Source organism: Lithobates pipiens, unplaced genomic scaffold (assembly GCF_037356315.1).
Source record: "Lithobates pipiens isolate NorthernLeopardFrog02 unplaced genomic scaffold, aLitPip1_a1.2 Scaffold_30, whole genome shotgun sequence".
NCBI lineage: Eukaryota > Metazoa > Chordata > Amphibia > Anura > Ranidae > Lithobates > Lithobates pipiens.
The window spans coordinates 42,155,204-42,176,271 of record NW_027507791.1 but is presented as its reverse complement, the minus strand read 5'-3'; the positions used below and the strand labels follow the sequence as shown (position 1 = coordinate 42,176,271).

Sequence of the window (21,068 nt, the reverse complement as noted above, 5' to 3'; positions counted from 1 at the left end):
TAATCTTCTGGTGAGAATTTAAAGGGGATATCCCTTCACTTCCTGTTCCGAAGGAAATTTTGGGGCAGAGAGTAAAAAAATAAAAAAAATAAAAAGAAGAAGAGAAGAGCCAACTAATTGGTGAAAAAGTCCAAGTTGATTTAATGATTTGTAATATGATTGCATAGAACACCCAACTTATTTCGGGGGCCAATTTACTCCTCTTCATCAGGGTTTAGAAACAATATGAGGACTTAAGAAGACTCAATAAGAACAAAGTAGCCAAACACATGAGCATTGGATCTAGTTAATTATCTTAGGAGATGCGAGTGCCTCAATATTGAAAGCAGCAGCTCTCATAGCATTTCTAAGCCCTGATGAAGGGAGTGAATTGCCCCCCGAAACACGTTGGATGTTCTACTTGATCATATTATGACTTGGACTCTTTCACCATTTGGTTTGGCCCTCCTTTTGATTTTTTGCTTTGAATTGCAAATTCAAATTTTTTTTTTTTTGGTGATCTTTTTCTTGGCCCACGTAGAGCAAACTAAAAGGTTCCCTTGGCTCCCTCACCAGTCGCAGCTGTATATACTCATTTAACTCACCCCCCTGCAGCTTAACTTAAATGGTAGGGCCGAGTAGATAAAGCCCCGACTGGTCACTGGTCAATCAGAAGGTACCAGCCCCGTTACATGGAAGAAAGTTATGTGTTGGTGGAGAGTTGGACTCCAGGGGGGTACGACAATCAGAAACCAGAGTCTACCTTTGTAGAGGCAGTTCTCTGTAAAGTGTAGTATCCCAAATGGCCCTTGGAGGAGGAGTCTGTAGAATGTTAGAAGGATGGGAGTGCCACAAAGCTTGAATAAATGCAGTAAGAATATTCTTTTTTTTTCAAAGTCTAAAATCCAACGCGTTTCAGGGACTCAAAAATCCCTCTTTACCAGGACTGTATACAACATGTTTCAGAAGCTCAAAGATCCTTCATCAGCACTGTATCCAACAGGTTTCAGGGGCTCAAAGCTCCCCCTTCATCAGGACTGTATACAACATGTTTCAGGGGCTCGAAGCTCACCCTTCTTGTTGGATACTTCTTTAGAACTGTATCCAACAAGTTTCAGGGGCTCAAAGCTCACCCTTCATGAGGACTATATCCAAGATGTTTCAGAAGCTCAAAGCTCCTTCATCAGGACTGTATCCAACGTGTTTCAGGGGCTCAAAGCTCCTCCTTCACGAGGACTGTATCCATTGTGTTTCAGGGGCTCAAAGCTCACCCTTCACGAGGACTGTATCCATTGCGTTTCAGGGGCTAAAAGCTCACCCTTCATGAGGACTGTATCCAACATGTTTCAGGGGCTTGAAGAAGACCCTTCATGAGGAATGCATCCTACATGTTTCAGGGGCTTGAAGAAGACCCTTCATGAGGAATGCATCCTACATGTTTCAGAGGCTCAAAGCTCCCACTTCAACAGGACTGTATACAATGTGTTTCAGAAGCTCAAAGCTCCCCCTTCAGCAGGACTGTATACAATGTGTTTCAGGGGCTCGAAGCTTCCCCTTCATCAGGACTGTATTCTACGTATTTCAGAGGCTCAAAGCTTCCCTTTTATCAGGACTGAATCAAACCTGTTTCAGGGGCTCAAAGCTCACCCTTCATGAGGACTGTATCCAACATGTTTCAGGAGCTCAAAGCTCCCCTTCATCAGGACTGTATCCAATGCATTTCAAGGGCTCAAAGCCTCCCCTTCATCAGGATTGTTGGTAATCTCAGATTGGACAACCCGGTACTTGGAAACATTTTGCAACTGCTGTACAATAAAGTGAATTCCCCACCAGCACATAAGCCCTGATAAAGGGAACATTTTGAGCCCTCGAAATGCATTGTCAAGGGAAAAAAAAAAAAAATTCTTACTGGACTTATTCAAGTTCCCCATCTAATGTTCTACAAGGGAGAGTGTCGCATGTTCAGCCATACCTGGAATCCCTGGGTATCTCACCTTGCTTCCCTTCCCTGACAGCTCAAGCAAAAAGGTGAGTATACGCTGTTGGGAAACTGGGGAGTGAAGTGATCCTTTTAATATGACCTGCATAGGACAAGCCTCAACACACACACACACACACTTTTTTCCCCCCCTCCAGATTTTCAACCAATCCAATATCAAATAACACATATTGCAAAGACGGTGAACACCAGGCCTTTAAGCGTCTCAGCTTTGGCGATCTACAACAATCTTCTCATCTTGCTCCATGGGGTGAGATGACCACAACATGCCAAATGAGCGGAGGAAAGTAAAACGTAGCCATGTACTGCTAGACGCAGCAGCAGCATGAATGGAAAATATCTGTGACTGCACAAATGAAGAGGGCAGGAAGGACACGTAGGATGGACCAGTGTATGGGACAAACTTGGGAGGGAGTTCACAGTTGAATTAGGTGGCATGGCATTCTGCAGGCAATATGAGTTAGGCATGCACAGGATTAATGGCCACAAAAGAAAATCAAATTAGTTCCAATGAACACTGCGTTAAAGAAAGTCGTGCAAAAAAAAAGGGACAGGGCATGCTGGGACTTTTAGTTCCTCGGCTGACAGAGATGCAATATTGGCTGTATAGGGGCCAAAACGCAAAGGCTTTGGTATCCCCAGACTTTACTTAGCAAAGAGAAAAGTTCTTACATTCCATATTCCGAACAATATTGAACACAAGATAATAAAACTTGTATCACTTATCACCATAACCTGACATTTGGGAAAACAATCAATGAAATCAATAGTGACCTGTGATCAATATTGTTTCCTTGAACATTTAATTGTTAGCTATTATGAAATCAGGGGTTTCCTTATTTTATGGCTAAATCTATTGTTGTGGGGAGGGGGTCTATTTATGCTGGGGGATCTATTGTTGTAGGGAGCTCTATTGTTGCTGGTCAGATATCTACTGCTCCTGTGAGGGTCAATTGTTGCTGGGGGGGGGGGGGTCTATTTATGCTGGGGGATCTATTGTTGTGGGGAGGTCTATTGTTGCTGGGGGGGGGGGGTCCATTTATGCTGGGGGATCTTTTGTTGTAGGGAGCTCTATTGTTGCTGGTCAGATATCTACTGCTCTTGTGAGGGTCAATTGTTGCTGGAAGGTACCTACTGTTGAGGGAGGGGTCCTTTGCGCTGGCTGCTGGGAGATCTACTGTTGTTGCTGACGGGGGTCCATTGTTGCTGGGTGGATCTGTTGTTGAGGAGGGGGGGCGCTACTGTTGCTGGTGGGGGGATCTTTTGTTCCTGTGAGGGTCTTATGTTGCTGGGAGGGATATACTGTTGAGGGAGGGGGGTCTTCTGTTGCTGGCAGCTCAAAGGTCTATTGATGCTGGCTGCAAGGAGACCTACTCTTGACAGAGTTGTATTGTTGCTGGGATGGATCTGATGTTGCTGGTGGGAGATCTTTTGTCCCTGTGAGGGTCTTATGTTGCTGGGAGGGATATACTGTTGCTGGCTGCAAGGAGATATACTGTTGACAGAGGTGTATTGTTGCTGGGATGGATCTGATGTTGCTTGGGGGTATTTTGTTTGGGGGGGGGGGGGGGTCCTATTTCTGCTGGGAAGAATCCATTGTTGCTGGAGCGATCTATTGTTCCTGGCAGTGGGGGATCTTTTTTACTGCTCTTCTTGCGATCATTACCAAATTCCATGAAAAATGACTGGCCACCACAAAATGATACTTAGGTCTGTAGTTTCTAAAAGGGGTAATACTGGGAGGTGGGTAGGGGTGGATCCAAGGGACAGTACACGGAGGTGGGGACAAGGGGGGGGGGGGGGGCGCGGTGGAATACCTGCACCGATTATCTGAGCAAAAAAGCCCTGGTAAGATAACTATATACTATATGGGCCAAAGTTTGTGGTCTCCTGACCAGTGATGAGCTCTTGTGTGTTTGGACATGAGGCCAAACCTGTCTGAGCTATTCTGCTAGGAAGCCATCAAAGCTAAAAGACTATTTTAGGTGGCGCAGTTATTCTCCGTCACTCGGCCACATGTAAACACGCTTCTTTGCGTACATGTGGCTGCGAGGTGGAGGATGCCTCCACCGTGTACGATTGGCTGTTGGATTTGACAGCTTCCAGGTGGCAGAGCCCAGCCTTGTTCGGACTTGTGTCCGAACCCACCTGAGCTCATCCCTAATCTTAACCACTACACCCTCAGGGGGTCTCAAACTGGCAGCCCTCCAGCTGTTGCAGAACTACAAGTCCCATAAGACATTGAAGGCAGTTACAAGCAGTTTGAGACCCCTGCACTACTCCAAAATGAGCTTGTTGGATCTCCCATTCCAGAACCATGGTCAATAGAATAGAGATGGTCTCCTTTTACAGATATAACAGTCTCCACTCCTCTGAGAAGATTTTCTATCAGAATTTGGAATTTCTTTCAGCTAGAAGAAGCTTTATGAGGTCCTGGGTTCCAATTTGTCCCAAAAGTGTTCAGTAGGGTTGAGGTCAGAGCTTTGTGGAGGACTCTTATGTTCCTCCACAACAAACTCATCAACCATGTCTATAAAGCTGGCCACCAATTATGAGGTCAAGTTCTGATGTTGAACGAGAAGACATGGCTCAAAATCTACATTCCAAAGGTATTCAGTATAGTTGAAGTAAGGGCTTTGTAGGAGGACAAGGACACTCAAGTTCCTCCACACCAAACCGGTCAAATCAGGTCTATATAGAGTGAGCCACCATTTGCAAGCTCAAATACTGATTTTAGATGAGTGTTCCAATTCATTCCAAAAGTGTTCAGTAGGGTTGAGGTCAGAGCTTTGTGGAAGACTCTTACGTTCCTCCACAACAAACTCATCAACCAGGTCTATAGAGCTGGCCACCATTTATGAGGTCAGGTTCTGATGTTGAATGAGAAGACATGGCTCAAAATCTACATCCCAAAAGTATTCAGTAGGGTTGAAGGGCTTTGTGGGAGGACGAGGACAAGGACACTCAAGTTCCTCCACACCAAACCAATCAAATCAGGTCTATGGAGTACTGATTTTGGATGAGTGTTCCAATTTGTCCCAAAAGTTTTCAGTAGGGTTGAGGTCAGAGCTTTGTGGGGGACCCTTACGTTCCTCCACAACAAACTCAACCATGTCTATGGAGCTGGCCACCATTTATGAGGTCAGGTTCTGATGTTGAACGAGAAGACATGGCTCAAAATCTACATTCCAATTCATCCCAAAATTATTCAGTAGGGTTGAATTAAGGGCTTTGTGGGAGGACAAGGACACTTGAGTTCCTCCATACCAAAATGTTCAAATCGGGTCTATGGAGCGAGCAACCATTTGTGAGCTCAAGTACCGATTTTTGGATGAGTGTTCCAATTCATCCCAAAGGCGTTTAGTAGTGTTGAGGTCAGGGCTCTGCAGGACACTCAAGTTCTTCCAAACCTAGCTGGTCAAACCATGTCTTTATGGAGCATTTCATAAAATGGTAAGGTGGCCTCTGATCCATGTATGTGTTTTACTAGGTGGGCAGGAGCATTAGTCTCTTAGATAATAAGCATACTTAAAAAGAAAAAATACCCCAAGATTTGATTACAATTAATAAAGCAAATTAAAAGCCAACCATATTTAGTTTTGGTTTTTAAAGCCCAAATTTTTTTTTTAGCTTATTTGGAGTAAACTCCATTCACAACATTGTAGCTCTACCAGCAATTGTAGAAATTAATAGAACAAGCGAGCCTTTCTTGCTTTCTGGTGTTGGGAGTTTAGTAGTTAAAAAGACTTTTAGATGACATGCAGCTCACACACAGGTAAACCAAACTCACACGCGGCACGAGAAGTTATGCAGCTCACACATAGTTAAATCGTTCACACGGCATGCTTCCGGAGTCATTAAGAGAAGGTAGACAACAGTGACAGCACAGGAGGAGAGCAACAATCCCTCCAAGTTCATGTAGACAGAGAGCTTGGGTGAGATGGGCTCAATTCTCCGCCATATCTCATGCAAACTCTTCTGTTGACTGGACTGGTCTGATCTGCTGTGTACTTTAAAGTAGGAGCCAGAACCGCACTCAAAACTGCAGGAGATGGAGAGAGGTGACTGAGCGGGGGAAGTAGTATAACCTAACACCAGACTTTCTGCAAGCTTTACTGAAGCTTTTAAAAGTGCCACTTAACTGTAAAAAGTTGAATACAGATCCTAATGGGAGTGCTGATTGCTGCTTTAAAACAAGCCATTAGCAGGCTTCCAACAAGTGTCAAGAAGTGATGAAGCCCGCTAGCAGCTTGCTTAACGTGACAATCAGCACTCCCGTTAGGATCTGTGTTTAACATTTACAAACTGGAGTTGAATGGAACTTTAAAAGCTTCAACAAAAGTTTGCTGAAAGCTCTGAAAATGCTTCGTCAAAGCTTTGCTGTTCACGCCGCTTTATACAAGCTGAAGCCGTGTGAAACAGGCCTTAGGAGTTTGCCAACTGGTAGCATTGGATCCAGGGGTCAATGCACTGAACAGTGGTGTTTCAGTTACTGGTGGAGTCTGGAGGGCTTAGTCTCCCCCAAATCTCTAGGATGCAAAATCTGCTTATTGTACTTCCTGCCTCTGGACCCACCCAGCCTTCTGAATCCCTTCTCAACATTCTTCCCTATATAAAACTGAAAATTTTTTTTTTAATGTGGGCTCATAATGGGTATATGAAGGCGTACAGACCCGGGAACTCAGCACAGGGATGGTGGGAACCCTTAAAATGGGCACAGCAGGGGTACAGACCTGGGTACCCCATATAATGGGCACATCAGGTGTACAGACCTGAGAACCCCATATAATGGGCACATCAGGTGTACAGACCCAGGAACTCAGCACAGGGATGGTGGGAAACCCTCATAATGGGCACAGCAGGTGTACAAACCTGGGAACCCCTCATAATGGGCACATCAGGTGTACAGACCCGGGAACACAGCACAGGGATGGTGGAAACCCACATAATGGGCATAGAGGGTGTACAGACCCAGGAACTCAGCACAGGGACAGTGGGAACGCCTTACAATGGGCACAGCGGGTGTACACTCCTTTATGCCCCCCCCCCCCCCTGCTGTCAGCAGCAGCCAAGCAGGCTGTAAATTGGCATGAGGCAAGAAAACATTTCAAAATAAAATAATTTCCCCAACAATGACCTGTTCTTCCTATTGGTTCCTGACCCTAACACTAAGCTTTCCGTCTCCCCATGTATTAAAACGAACTCCTAAAACTAAATTCCACGTTAAGTGTCCCTTTAAATAGTTTGGGCCAAGCTGGCCGAAACAAAGTATTCACTGCACTAACAAGTCTGCTTGCGGGGCACTGTGTATTATCTGTATGTAGCCTCAGCTATATACACTATACAGCACTGTGTTCCGGGAATGCAATGGGGGGACTTCCCATCCCTCTCCCAGAACAAAGCACTGCTCAGCCATTAAAAAAGAAGCTTTGTATTCTACAAATGACTACAAAGCTTCCTCTGATTGGCTGAGGTTTGGAGAGCATGACATCATCTGCCCGCCTTCTCCCATCTTGGAAATTGCAATGCTCTCTGCGGCTCATCCAAACTCTTGCCCACTTCTTTTCATCTGCTGCAGTTTTGGAGCGGGTTGTTGGCACCAAGGGGACCCCCTTGACCTGGGCAGCTCACCAGAAATATCCCAAACGCGCACTGTCTGGTCCAGACTGGCAGAAACTACCAGATCTTCCGATGGGTGGAACTGGGCGCACATGACATAATGGTTGTGACCCGTCAGGACGCTGCGAAGAAAAGAGAAAAAAAAAAAAAAAAGGATACAAATTAATATTCTGTATACCTGTAATAAAAATGTAAAAAAAAGTTTTCAGGAATGTATTTCAGACCGGAAACCATTACAATGAATAATATTTCTAAAATCAAACAAATTCCCGTTAAAAGGGTTAGTCCATCCAAAAAGATTTTTTCATTGACGAGTTGGTTGCTAGGCGATAACCCCCACCTTCTAATATTTCAAGGAGTATGTTAGCAGGGCTGATTTTTCTTTGCTGCGGTTAGAATTTGTCCCTCCTTTAGCCTGTGATTGGACAGTGAAAGGAGAAGCAGCAGACTGATGAACACATCTCTCTGCTCATTAAAAAATATGTAAAAATAATGTCATACTTACCTCCTCTGAGCAGTTGGTTTTGCACAAAGTGGCAACCGAGTCTCCTCTTTCCCTCATAGGCGATCCAGGCTCCTCCCCACATTGAGTGCCCCAACAGAGAAGCACTTTCCCTTGGGAGGGGGCACTCGTGTGGGCGCGCTCCCACGTCCTGCTGCTGCATTCATTGACACAGACATCAAGTCTCGGCCCGCATCATTGGATTTGATCGACAGCAGCGGGAGCCAATGGCTGCGCTGCTATCCATCTACCCAATCAGGACCCAAGACACCGGCTGGAGCTGGTGTGCTCATCCCTGTAAAGACCGGGTTCAGGTAAGTTAAAGGGGGGGGGGGGGGGGGTTGCTGCATCACAGGAGGTTTTTCACCATAATGCCTAGAATGCATTAAGGTGAAAAACCTTGAGGGTTTACAACCCATTTAATCCTGTAAGCACAGCTAATTAGCTCCTGGTGCTGCTTCTCCCTCTTCACTCTCAGCTCTACAGCAGGGATATGCAATTAGAGGACCTCCAGCTGTTGCAGAAGTCCCATGAGGCATAGCAAGACTGACAGCCGCAAGCATGACACCCAGAGGCATGATGGGATTTGTAGTTTTGCAACAGCTGGAGGGCCGCTAATTGCATATCTCTGGTCTACAGGGACAGCAAGGCTGACTCGAAGACTTATACTGCATTTAAAAAAAATAAAATAAAACACATTCAGCAATGCAATTAACACAGAGCGGCATTATTTATGTCTTCTATATCTGCCTGGAGTTGTGCTTTAATGAGAAAACAGCAAGTGACGCAACAAACATCTAACAATTGCTGGAAATTTTGTGGGCACGTCTTGTTGCCAGGGGTTTCACAGCTCTACAGTGGCGACCTGTGCACCGCAGGGGCAGGGGCAGTACTTTTTGAAGTACCCGATTAGAAACACTAATAGGCTTCAAAATAGGGCGGGCTCGGGGGGCAGAGAGCGCGCCCTGATCCCACCCAATCGTGTGACGATAGCGAATTCATTTTCGCTATTTTCACACTAACCTTCCTCCCTGCCAATCAGGAGGCAGGGCGTCAGACCTGCTTCGTGATTGGCCAAAGTGCCAGGCCACCCTATTGGATGCCTGGCGCTTAGGAAGAGGAGCAGACACGTGCTGGAGTGGAGGTTCGCTGGCGCTCTGAGAGTAGCTGCTTCCTGGCGGTAAGTGCCAGGGGGATCTGTCAGAGCCACGTGCGGGGGGGGGGGGGGGGGGGGGTGGTGTAGCCGCCAGCCCTGCGAGTGAATATGTGGGGGGGGGGGGGCGCTAGGTTGGTGGGCACAGAGGCTGCATATTATGGAAACAAGTGGCTGCACATGATGGGCACAGTGAGGCTGCAATTGATGGGGGGGGGGTTTCATTATTTTTCAGTTTGTTTGCGCCCGCAAAAGATTTTGAGCACCAGCCACCAGTGGAGCTCTATAAGAATGCAATGTGATTCAACCGCAACCGAAGTACCAGTTTTACTATCCCTTTAAGGATGTAGCTGACTTTTTGTTTACCAGACACAAGTGCGAGACTGCCAGTTCCAGATCCGGATGGTTTGATCATCGGAGGCGCTGAGAATCCATGGGTATTCCTGCAAAAAAAAAAAAAAGGAAAAAATGTTTATTAATGATAACCCCCAAATATTTTACCGCCTTAACACCCTTGACCCTTTAGGCTGCAACAATCAGCTTCCACCCTTACAGACAAGACTCCCCCTCTCCTCATATACAAGACCCCCCCACCACATACTAAACCCCTCCTGCGCTGCAGTTTTACTCTGGAGTCCTTTCACGCTCACCTTCCAAGTATCTGGTAATGCTGAATGTTGAAGAGCTCCCTGAGGAGGCCTCTGTCCATATGTATACCAGTTATGTTCTGTATTGTCAACAACAGGGTCATGGGCCACAACATGGCTCACAGCTCGCTCCTTTTTTATTTTTTTAGGCAGTCTTATCAGGTTATAGAATATTAGTATAGTGATCTCTCTACTCACATGATGGAAGAAGGTGGTGCGGATATAATCCAGGTGACCCAGCAGGGTGAACAGACAGCGTCGGAGCTTATAATTCCAGACCTGCGGTGGAAAGAAGAATTTTTATTTTTTATTTTAAATCATATATTTCCTGCCGGGACTCCCCGGGATCTGACTGCTCTTGTATCCTCATGTTGGATCATGACAGAGGACCAAGTTCCTAAAGAACCAAAACCTGAAAATCAGTTACAAAAATGATGGTCTTGCTGGGAATATTGCCATCCATGAAAGTATATTTAACCACTTAAGGGCCAGGCCTATTTTTCAAACTTGAAATCATTTTTTTTTTTGCTAGAAAATTACTTTGAATCCCCAAACATATACATACATTATATATATTAGGGCTGCAACTAATTATTATTTTCATAATCGATTAGTCGGTCAATAACCTTAAAAAAAAAAAAAAATTAAAAAAAAAAAAAAAAAGTGGGTAAAATTGACGGTCATTTTCAACCACTCTTCAACTTCTCGGTCAAACGAACTTTCACAGTGTATGTGGTTTTTGTTCAGAAATTAAGTGAAAATTTCAAACAACATTCTTTAATTCAGCGAACGTACAAAGATTTTTCATCTGAATATTCCCACCTGAAAATGGATCTGTGTGGCCGGCACAAGGCTCGGTACACACCTATGCAGTTTTTGCTTTTGATCTGTTTCTGCGGTGCTTTTTGCTGTGCGTTTCGATTTTTGCACATGTGATTTTACTGCAATATATTTTTTTTTGGGCAGATCAACCAGTTCCCGACCGGTGCACAGGAGTGATCAAATACCACCAAAAGAAAGCTCTATTTGTGGGGGAAAAAAAAAAAAAAAGACGTCAATTTTGTTTGGGAGCCACGTCGCACGACCGCGTAATTGTCAGTTAAAGCGACGCAGTGCCGACTTGCAAAAAAACGGTCTGGTCTTTGACCAGCAAAATGGTCCGGGGGCTGAAAGTGGTTAAAAAAAAAAAAAAAAAAAATTGCTGCAAAAACGCATTACATTCTTTTCTGCAGCTTCTCCATCGAAGTATATTGAACCAAAAAAAAAAAAAAGCAGAACTAAAAAAAAAAAGCACTTATATGAACGTGTCCCATAGGAAACCATGTAAACGAACTGTAGTGCGTTTCTGCAAAAAGCAGCAAAAAAACAAAACAAAAAAAAAAAAACATATAGATGTGAACCAGGCCTAAGACGTTTAGTAACATAATGGGGTTAAAAAGACTAAAATTAGCCCTTGATAGTCCAAAAAAAAAAAAAAAAAGCAGATAATCACTACTGGAAGGGGTTCATTTTTTTTACTGTAGAAGAGTGAAAGTAATATTTACAGTAGTGATTATATTTTTGTACTATAAAGGGCTCATTTTAGTTTTTTAACCCCATTATGTTACTGGCCAATTAATTGATCGAGAGATTATATATATATATATATGAGAGAGAGCTAAGATATGATATATCTATCTATCCACACACACACACACACACACACACACACACACACACACACACACACACACACACACACACCAAGGCTGCTGGTTCAATAGGAATCGGTGCTCAGGAAGCCTCATCTTACACACAGCCAGGTATGGGAATGATGCTGGTGGAGGACATCACCCGGCACACAGGAGGGTCACTGGACATACTAAACAATTAGTTACTGATAGAAGGGCAACACTGCCTGGTACTGGATTTTATTACATGCCCCCAGGTGGCATAGAATCGATGGTTTGAAAGACACGACACACAAGAACACAACACTCACCTTGATTTTGTAGTCATCTCCTCCAGAGACAAACAGAGGCTGCTGCTTATGAAAATCAATACCACGGACCGGGCCTAGAGAGAGAGGAAAAAAAAAAAAAAAAAAATCATCATTAGTGGAACGGAGATACCACAAATCATAGATTAGAACTTATAAAGACATTAAAAGTGAAACTTTACCCATAACAACTTGATTAAAAATAACGTTCTTTAGGAAGGAACATGTATTCAACATTAATAATTGTGCTACCAAATTAGTGTGTGTTGTAAATTGCCTCCAGCATTGCTCCTGGGTCTTCTTGCTGGAGGTCGCCATTTTGCTGAAGCCCCAGCTGTAAATCCTAAAAGCAGAACTAAACCCATCAATTTACCGGTTACCGGTTAAAAAAATATATAAAAAAAATTTACATTCCTGAAATGCTGGAAAAGCAAACGGTCACATCTGCTTGTGTCCTCAACCAAACAGTAAAACCACCAAACGGCCGGTGTCCTATCCGATCCCACGTGCAGCACCACGATAGATGGCTGCAAGGCCGTGTTCACATATGTGCGCCCGCACTTTCATGCCTGGGGTCCGGTGCGTCGCCGATCACCAAGTCAGGTCCAATTTATTTTGCCTGAATTCACACCAGAACCAAAACACGTAACAAGACCCTTTTGCAATCCGCACCGCGGCCGCCTCTCGGACCTGCGTGAATCGGCTCTATTGAGAGCCAGTCACACTCGCATGTGAATTGGATGCGGAGAAAAAAGAAACAGATACAATTTGCATAGGTGAGAACCCAGCCTCACACAGAGCTGGCAAGGATGACCTATTTGTTATAAAAAAAATAAATAAAAAAAACGATATAGGTTTACTATTAAATTAAAGGGGTTGTAAAGGTAAATGTTTTTTCACCTTAATGCATTTTATGCATTAAGGTGAAAAAACATCTGACAGTCCCGGCGCCCCCAGCCCCCCCCGTTTTACTTACCTCACCCCTCGAATGTCCCGCGCTCGTCCCCCGACGTCCTTTCCACCATTCAGCCTGGCCGCTGATTGGCTGGAGTGGATTGGTGGAAAGCAGCGCAGCCATTGGCTGGCGCTGTTGTCAATCACATCCACTGACGCGGAGCGCCGAGGGGGCGGGGCCGTGTGATACAGCGAGTGGCTATAGCCGCCGGCTGTATCACGGGAGTGCGCCCGCAGGTGCTTCTCTCACCATGCGAGGGAGCTCGCATGAACATGAGAAGTACCTGCGGGAGGAAGCCGAGACAGCCGCCGAGGGACCCCAGAAGAGCAGGTTCGGGGCCACTCTGTGCAAAACGAGCTGCACAGTGGAGGTAAGTATAACATGTTTGTTTTTGTTTTTTTTTAATTTCACTTTACAATCCCTTTAAAAACGGGAGTCCGCCAGGGAGTTCCGCCGTTTTTTTTTTTTTTTAAAGCCAGCAGCTACAAATACTGCAGCTGCTGACTTTTAAAATAGTGACACTTACCCGCCCAGCGCGCCCGCGATGTCGGCACCCGAAGCCGATCTCTCGATCGTCTCTCGGGTGCTGCCGCCGCCATCTTGGGTATGGGAATCAGGAAATGGAGCCTTTCGGCTTCATTTCCCGGTTCCCTACTGCGCATGCGCGAGTCGCGCTGCGCAATAAGGATGGTCCCCGTTGTCTCTGGGATCCGTGTGTTTCCCAGCAGGCAGCAGGGGACGTTCGGAAAGAGGCGTAGATTCTGCGGAAAGGGGCGTACCTTCTGCAGAATCTACGCCGGAAGTGGGTGCAGATACTTGTACTGTACAGGTACCTGCACCCCCCTCCCCCCCTGAAAGGTGCCAATTGTGGCGCCGGAGGGGGGGGGGGGGGAGGATTCCAATGAGCGGAAGGTCCACTTTAGGGTGGACCTCCGCTTTAAGCACTTCAATATCCCTGTTGTAGGACATCCGTAGGTGGAGGTGGTTATACCAGGATGATGCCAGCACCTGATGCCAGTTTAAAATAGCAGCGGTTTACCGCTGACGCTGGTGGCGGCTCGGTGTGAAAGGGGTCTGAGGGGCGGCACCTCTGGCAGAATACGGGATAAACGGTTTCTTACCATCGTGTTCGTCGAACTTGTCTATGAGGGTACACATGCGGTAATCCCACAGCTGGATGACACCGTTGTGCAGGCTGGTGAGGACCCATGGCCGCTTAGGGTGGAAGCTCAGGCCTGACAGAGAAAAAGGAAGAAAGAGAAAAACGTTAAAAAAAAGGAGGACCGGTCACCAACTCGGCATGTTCACATTCCTGACATTTCATAATATATAGAAATTAAAAAAAAAAAAAAAACTCCATCAGAATTCGTTCGTTTTTTTCTAACCCCAGAGAGCTAAACAAGGAACCCCTTTCATCTGGTGGTCCATCTCATCCACGGTGGTCCCCGGTGCCGTTAATGAACAGAATTGAATAGGGGGGGGGGGGCGGAGAGGCTTTCCAGATCTCATTAACAAGTTTTCTTCTCACATACATCTGTGCACCGAGTCCCGCGCTGGCGGAGACCATCATTCCTTACTTAACTGTAATAATGTCTTCATGTATTATACACAAAAATAAGTACACCCCTCACATTTTTGTAAAAAAAATAAATTCTTCTATCTTTTCATGTGACAACACTGAAGAAATGACACTTGTCTACAATGTAAAGTAGTGAGTGTACAGCTTGTATAACAGTGTAAATTTGCCGTCCCCTCAAAATAACTCAACACACAGCCATTAATGTCTAAACCGCTGGCAACATAAGTGAGTACACCCCTAAGTGAAAATGTCCAAATTGGGCCCAATTAATGATTTTCTCTTCCCCCCGGTGTCATGTGACTCGTTAGTGTTACAAGGTCTCAGGTGTGAATGGGGAGCAGGTGTGTTCAATTTGGTGTTATCGCTCTCACTCTCTCATACTGGTCACTGGAAGTTCAACATGGCACCTCATGGCAAAGAACTCTCTGAGGATCTGGAAAAAAACAATTGTTGCTCTACATAAAGATGGCCTAGGCTATAAGAAGATTGGCAAGACCCTGAAACTGAGCTGCAGCACGGTGGCCAAGACCATACAGCGGTATAACAGGATGGGTTCCACCCAGAACAGGCCTCGCCATGGTTGACCAGAGAAGTTGAGGTCACGTGCTCAGCGTCATATCCAGAGGTTGTCTTTGGGAAATAGACGTATGAGTGCTGCCAGCATTGCTGCAGAGGTTGTAGGGGTGGGGGGGGTCGGCCTGTCAGTGCTCAGACCATACGCCGCACACTGCATCAAATTGGTCTGCATGGCTGTCGTCCCAGAAGGAAGCCTCTTCTAAAGATGATGCACAAGAAAGACCACAAACAGTTTTCTGAAGACAATCAGACTAAGGAGATGGATTACTGGAACCATGTCCTGTGGTCTGATGAGACCAAGATAAACGTATTTGGTGTCAGATGGTGACAAGTGTGTGTGGGGGCAACCAGGTGAGGAGGACAAAGACAAGTGTGTCTTGTCTACAGTCAGGCATGGTGGTGGGGGTGTCATGGTCTGGGGCTGCATGAGTGCTGCCGGCACTGGGGGGCTACAGATCATTGAGGGGACCATGAATGCCAACATGTACTGTGACATACTGAAGCAGAGCATGATCCCCTCCCTTCAGAGACTGGGCCGCAGGGCAGTATTCCCACATGATAACCACCCCAAACACACCTCCAAGATGACCACTGCCTTGCTAAAGAAGCTGAGGGTAAAGGTGATGGACTGGCCAAGCATGTCTCCAGACCTAAACCCTATTGTGCATCTGTGGGACATCCTCAAATGGAAGGTGGGGGAGCGCAAGGTCTCCAACATCCACCAGCTCTGTGATGTCATCATGGTGGAGGGGAAGAGGACTCCAGTGGTGACCTGTGAAGCTCTGGTGACCTCCATGCCCAAGAGGGTGAAGGCAGTGCTGGAAAATAATGGCGGCCACACAAAATATTGACACTTTGGGCCCAATTTGGACATTTTCACTTAGGGGTGTACTCACTTTTGTTGCCAGCGGTTTAGACATTAATGGCTGTGTGTTGAATTATTTTGAGGGGACGGCAAATTTACACTGTTATACAAGCTGTACACTCACTACTTTACATTGTAGACAAGCGTCATTTCTTCAGTGTTGTCACATGAAAAGATTGACACAAATGTGAGGGGTGTACTTACTTTTGTGAGATACTGTATACAGGACATTTTCGTAAATGCTTTGTAGCTCCCTCAAATGCCAGGGCCCGTAGTCGTTAGGAGACTCACTCGGGACAAAAGCCTCTGTCCTGGGTAAGTCTGACATCCTCCGTGAGGCGCCAATGCGATGACGTCCCCCTCCCATGACGTGCCAATGCAATGACGTCCTCTGTGACTTGATGACGCCTCCCCCCCATGATGTGCCAACGCGATGACGTCCCCCCGGGGAAACACCAATGTCCCCCCTGTGAAGCGCCAACGCGATGACGTCCCCCCCCCCGTGAAGCGCCAAGTCTATTTTATGATGACTCCTGTGTGAGGACGCCCGCCACATGGCTCCCATACTGTCAGTTGCCCTTATTATAAGGCTGGCAATTAAATAGTGTGACCACCTTCTCATGGCAAAGGAAAGGTGAAGTCCCTGCACTATGAGGTGCACATAGCCCCTCCCCCACCCCCTGTGACGCACCACACCCCAACACTTGCAGTGGCGACGCACGTTGGTTGGTGTAGCCATGCGACTGCGCCGACCAATAAGAAGTGCCGTATGAGGCGGCTTCTTATAGCACGGGCGCCAAAAAGAAAGAAGAGCTTTTTTTTTCATTGGTCAGTACGGTCACATGGCTACACGGGCCAAAGAAGACTTGCCATTATTCTGAGCCGTATCACAGATCCTCACTCCGGGGCTGGGTGTCGGGGGGGTGCTCCGTGCACCGCAGGGGGAGGGGGCCCCACCATGTGCAGCGGCTTCTGAAGGGGTAGCCGGGATATTTTTATAAATAGTTTTTAACATGCACCCCTCCCCCCTCCTCCGATCTTCTCTAGGAAAGGATGACTTGACGTCATCCGTCTGCTGCAGACGGGAGGAACATTTCCTCAGTCTCCCCTCCCCCCTCTCCAGTGATCACTTGGACTGTACAGTGTAACGCTATAGCAAGATGAGTGGGTGCGGCTGGCGCCGATTTCTCTTTTTTTTTAGTTTCTTTTAAGCAAATAAAATAATGCAAATATAAAAAGCAGAAAAGTTGCACGGTTGGCGGAAACCCTTCGAATGAACGATGGAAATTTCCGATCGCTGTGATTGGCTGGCGCCCCCAGGATGAGGCCTGTACAGGGAAAGGGGCATTCCTGGGCTACAACCCTGCTGAGGAACTACAAGTCCCACAATGACCGGGAATGGGGGGGGGGGGTGGGTAAGCTGGGCCTTGTGGTTCCTCAGGGGCCCAGCAGTCATTTCCTCTCCCCTCCCCCCCATAGGCCCAGACTGCCCCCCTCCAACAATGTATCAGCACCCCCTTCAGGGGGGTCCCTCTTACCCTTCACCCGGGCAGACTTGGTCTCGAACTTGGTCAGCATCTCTCCGGCCGCCCGTCACACGTCACCCCAACACCGTCCCGGAAGTGCCGCGTTGGACCCAAAGGCGAGCATGCGCGGACTGGCGCCGCAGCGACTCCGCCCCCACACACAACAGCCAGAGCGTCCGGCTCCGCCCACATAACCCGGGCCCGGGGACCTGGCGGAAGTGGAGCCCAGTGCTGGCGGAAGAAGGCCGCGATGGGCCTCCTGGCAGGGCGGAAGTGGAGCGGCTGGAGAGGAGAAAGATGATGATGGCGGCGTCCGGTGTGTTCCTGGGGTTCTCTCTGGTGCTGATGACTGGTGAGCGACTCTACCGGGAGGAGGAGGGGGGGAGGGGATGAGCGGGTCTCTCCCCGGGTCATGTGATCTCTGATTCCAGAATCCAGCACAGCTTTCTGGAGGAGGGCGGAGTCACGTGATTAATTCCACTGCCCTGCAGCCTGAGAAGTGAGACTTCCCTGAGGAGAGGAGCCCATCTGTGATCTCCCCCCGGAGAGAGAGACAGAGACCCTCCACTCCTCTATTATTATTATTATTATTATTATATATACAGGTCATGTGACTAGAGTTTATTAAGAGGAGTCCCTGGGCTCTCTGCTGCTCACAGAGGAGACTTTCCACCTCTCCACCATCATGCTTTATTTCTTTCTTTATACTGGTCATGTGATCATCAGTGTTTTCATTACTAAGAGGAGTCCCTGTGCTCTCTGCTGCTCAAGAGGGAGTCCCTCCATTCCTTTATTATTATACCCGTCATGTGATCACTGGTCAATGCCAAGAGGAGTCTCTGGACTCTCTGCTGCTCCAAGAAGAGACACCCCCCTCCCATTCCTCTATTATTATTATATATATACAGGTCATGTGACTACTAAGAGGAGTCCTGTGCTCACTACTGCTTGAAGAGGAGTCCCTCCATTCCTTCATCATCATTTATCTATACCGGTCATGTGATTAGTATTTACTAATAAGAGGAGTCCCTGTGCTCTCTGCTGCTCCAAGAGGAGACACTCCATTCCTTTATTATTATTATTGTTAATATGATTATTATATATCCATCATGTGACCAGAGTTTACAAAAGAGGAGTCCCTGGGCTCTCTGCTGCTTAAAGAGGAGTCCTTCCATTCCTCCATCATCATCCTTTATTTATACCGGTCATGTGATCAGCGTTATAACAGTTATTATTATATATACTCATCATGTGACCAGAGGAGTCCCTGGGCTCTCTGCTGGTTAAATAGGAGGCCTTCCATTCTTCCATCATCATCATGTATCTATACGGGTCTCCGTTACTAAGAGGAGTCCCTGTGCTCTCTACTGCTCAAAGGGGAGTCCCTCCATTCCTCTATTATTATATATAGCCATCATGTGATCACTGTTCAATACCAAGAGGAGTCCCTGGGCTCTCTGCTGCTCCAATTATTATTTATACCGGTCATGTGATGTGTGTTTATTATTTACACCGGTCATGTGATCCGTGTTTATTATTTATACCGGTCATGTGATCCGTGTTTATTATTTATACCGGTCATGTGATCAGTGTTTATTATTTATACCGGTCATGTGATCCGTGTTTATTATTTATACCCGTCATGTGATGTGTGTTTATTATTTATACCGGTCATGTGATCCGTGTTTATTATTTATACCGGTCATGTGATGTGTGTTTATTATTTATACCGGTCATGTGATCCGTGTTTATTATTTACACCGGTCATGTGATCCGTGTTTATTATTTATACCGGTCATGTGATCCGTGTTTATTATTTATACCGGTCATGTGATGCGTGTTTATTATTTATACCGGTCATGTGATCCGTGTTTATTATTTATACCGGTCATGTGATGCATGTTTATTATTTACACCGGTCATGTGATGCGTGTTTATTATTTATACCGGTCATGTGATCCGTGTTTATTATTTATACCGGTCATGTGATCCGTGTTTATTATTTATACCGGTCATGTGATCCGTGTTTATTATTTATACCGGTCATGTGATCCGTGTTTATTACGGGGCTGGGAATTGGGGGGGAGGAGGTATATTTAAAAATTATTGAATAACGATTGTATTGTGTCTCTCAGGTCTGTGTCAGGGGAACTCTGTGGAGAGGAAGATCTACATCCCACTGAACAGTACGGCTCCGTGTGTCCGACTTCTCAACGCCACTCATCAGATCGGCTGCCAGTGTAAGACCTCCTCATACCCCCTCCCTGCAACAATTGTAGAGAACGCTGGAGGGAATTAGGAAGTGAATGTATAACCAATGGTTGCTAGTTCCCGCTAGCATTCTCTAGAATTGTTACATTGTATCTCTTAGTTCAGATCACCCCAATTCCTGGACCTTCACCCCTCAGGCCATCCCGATTCCTGGCCCTTCACCCCTCAGGCCATCCCGATTCCTGGACCTTCACCCCCTCAGGCCATCCCGATTCCTGGACCTTCACCCCCTCAGGCCATCCCGATTCCTGGCTCTTCACCCCTCAGGCCATCCCGATTCCTGGCCCTTCACCCCTCAGGCCATCCCGATTCCTGGCCCTTCACCCCTCAGGCCATCCCGATTCCTGGCCCTTCACCCCTCAGGCCATCCCGATTCCTGGCCCTTCACCCCTCAGGCCATCCCGATTCCTGGCCCTTCACCCCTCAGGCCATCCCGATTCCTGGCCCTTCACCCCTCAGGCCATCCCGATTCCTGGCCCTTCACCCCTCAGGCCATCCCGATTCCTGGCCCTTCACCCCTCAGATCATCCCGATTCCTGCACCTTCACCCCTCAGGCCATCCCGATTCCTGCACCTTCACCCCTCAGGCCATCCCGATTCCTGCACCTTCACCCCTCAGGCCATCCCGATTCCTGCACCTTCACCCCTCAGGCCATCCCGATTCCTGCACCTTCACCCCTCAGGCCATCCCGATTCCTGCACCTTCACCCCTCAGGCCATCCCGATTCCTGCACCTTCACCCCTCAGGCCATCCCGATTCCTGCACCTTCACCCCACAGGCCATCCCGATTCCTGGACCACCTTCACCCCACAGGCCATCCCGATTCCTGGACCACCTTCACCCCACAGGCCATCCCGATTCCTGGACCACCTTCACCCCACAGGCCATCCCGATTCCTGGACCACCTTCACCCCACAGGCCATCCCGATTCCTGGACCACCTTCACCCCACAGGCCATCCCGATTCCTGGACCACCTTCACCCCACAGGCCATCCCGATTCCTGGACCACCTTCACCCCACAGGCCATCCCGATTCCTGGACCACCTTCACCCCACAGGCCATCCCGATTCCTGGACCACCTTCACCCCACAGGCCATCCCGATTCCTGGACCACCTTCACCCCACAGGCCATCCCGATTCCTGGACCACCTTCACCCCACAGGCCATCCCGATTCCTGGACCACCTTCACCCCACAGGCCATCCCGATTCCTGGACCACCTTCACCCCACAGGCCATCCCGATTCCTGGACCACCTTCACCCCACAGGCCATCCCGATTCCTGGACCACCTTCACCCCACAGGCCATCCCGATTCCTGGACCACCTTCACCCCACAGGCCATCCCGATTCCTGGACCACCTTCACCCCACAGGCCATCCCGATTCCTGGACCACCTTCACCCCACAGGCCATCCCGA

At 47.4% G+C, this 21,068-nt stretch overlaps 2 protein-coding genes across 3 annotated transcripts in view; one reads left to right on the top strand and one right to left on the bottom strand.

Annotated features, from left to right (window-relative positions):
* COPA (coat protein complex I subunit alpha) overlaps positions 1–17,547 on the bottom strand; it is a 65,186-nt gene extending 47,639 nt beyond the window's left edge. Inside the window, exons 1-6 of the mRNA XM_077464087.1 lie at positions 17,391–17,547; positions 13,954–14,067; positions 11,881–11,954; positions 10,098–10,178; positions 9,619–9,695; positions 7,610–7,719 (exon numbers count right to left, since the gene is read on the bottom strand). Of these exons, the coding sequence (XP_077320213.1) occupies positions 7,610–7,719; positions 9,619–9,695; positions 10,098–10,178; positions 11,881–11,954; positions 13,954–14,067; positions 17,391–17,430 (496 nt within the window). The 5' untranslated portion in view covers positions 17,431–17,547. The remainder of the gene's footprint in view (positions 1–7,609; positions 7,720–9,618; positions 9,696–10,097; positions 10,179–11,880; positions 11,955–13,953; positions 14,068–17,390) is intronic.
* A 42-nt stretch (positions 17,548–17,589) lies between these two features.
* Positions 17,590–21,068, top strand: part of NCSTN (nicastrin) — a 30,762-nt gene continuing 27,283 nt past the window's right edge. For both annotated transcript variants that reach the window (XM_077464090.1, XM_077464088.1), the window contains exons 1-2: positions 17,590–17,730; positions 19,514–19,618. In XM_077464090.1, the coding sequence (XP_077320216.1) occupies positions 17,676–17,730; positions 19,514–19,618 (160 nt within the window). In that variant the 5' untranslated portion in view covers positions 17,590–17,675. The remainder of the gene's footprint in view (positions 17,731–19,513; positions 19,619–21,068) is intronic.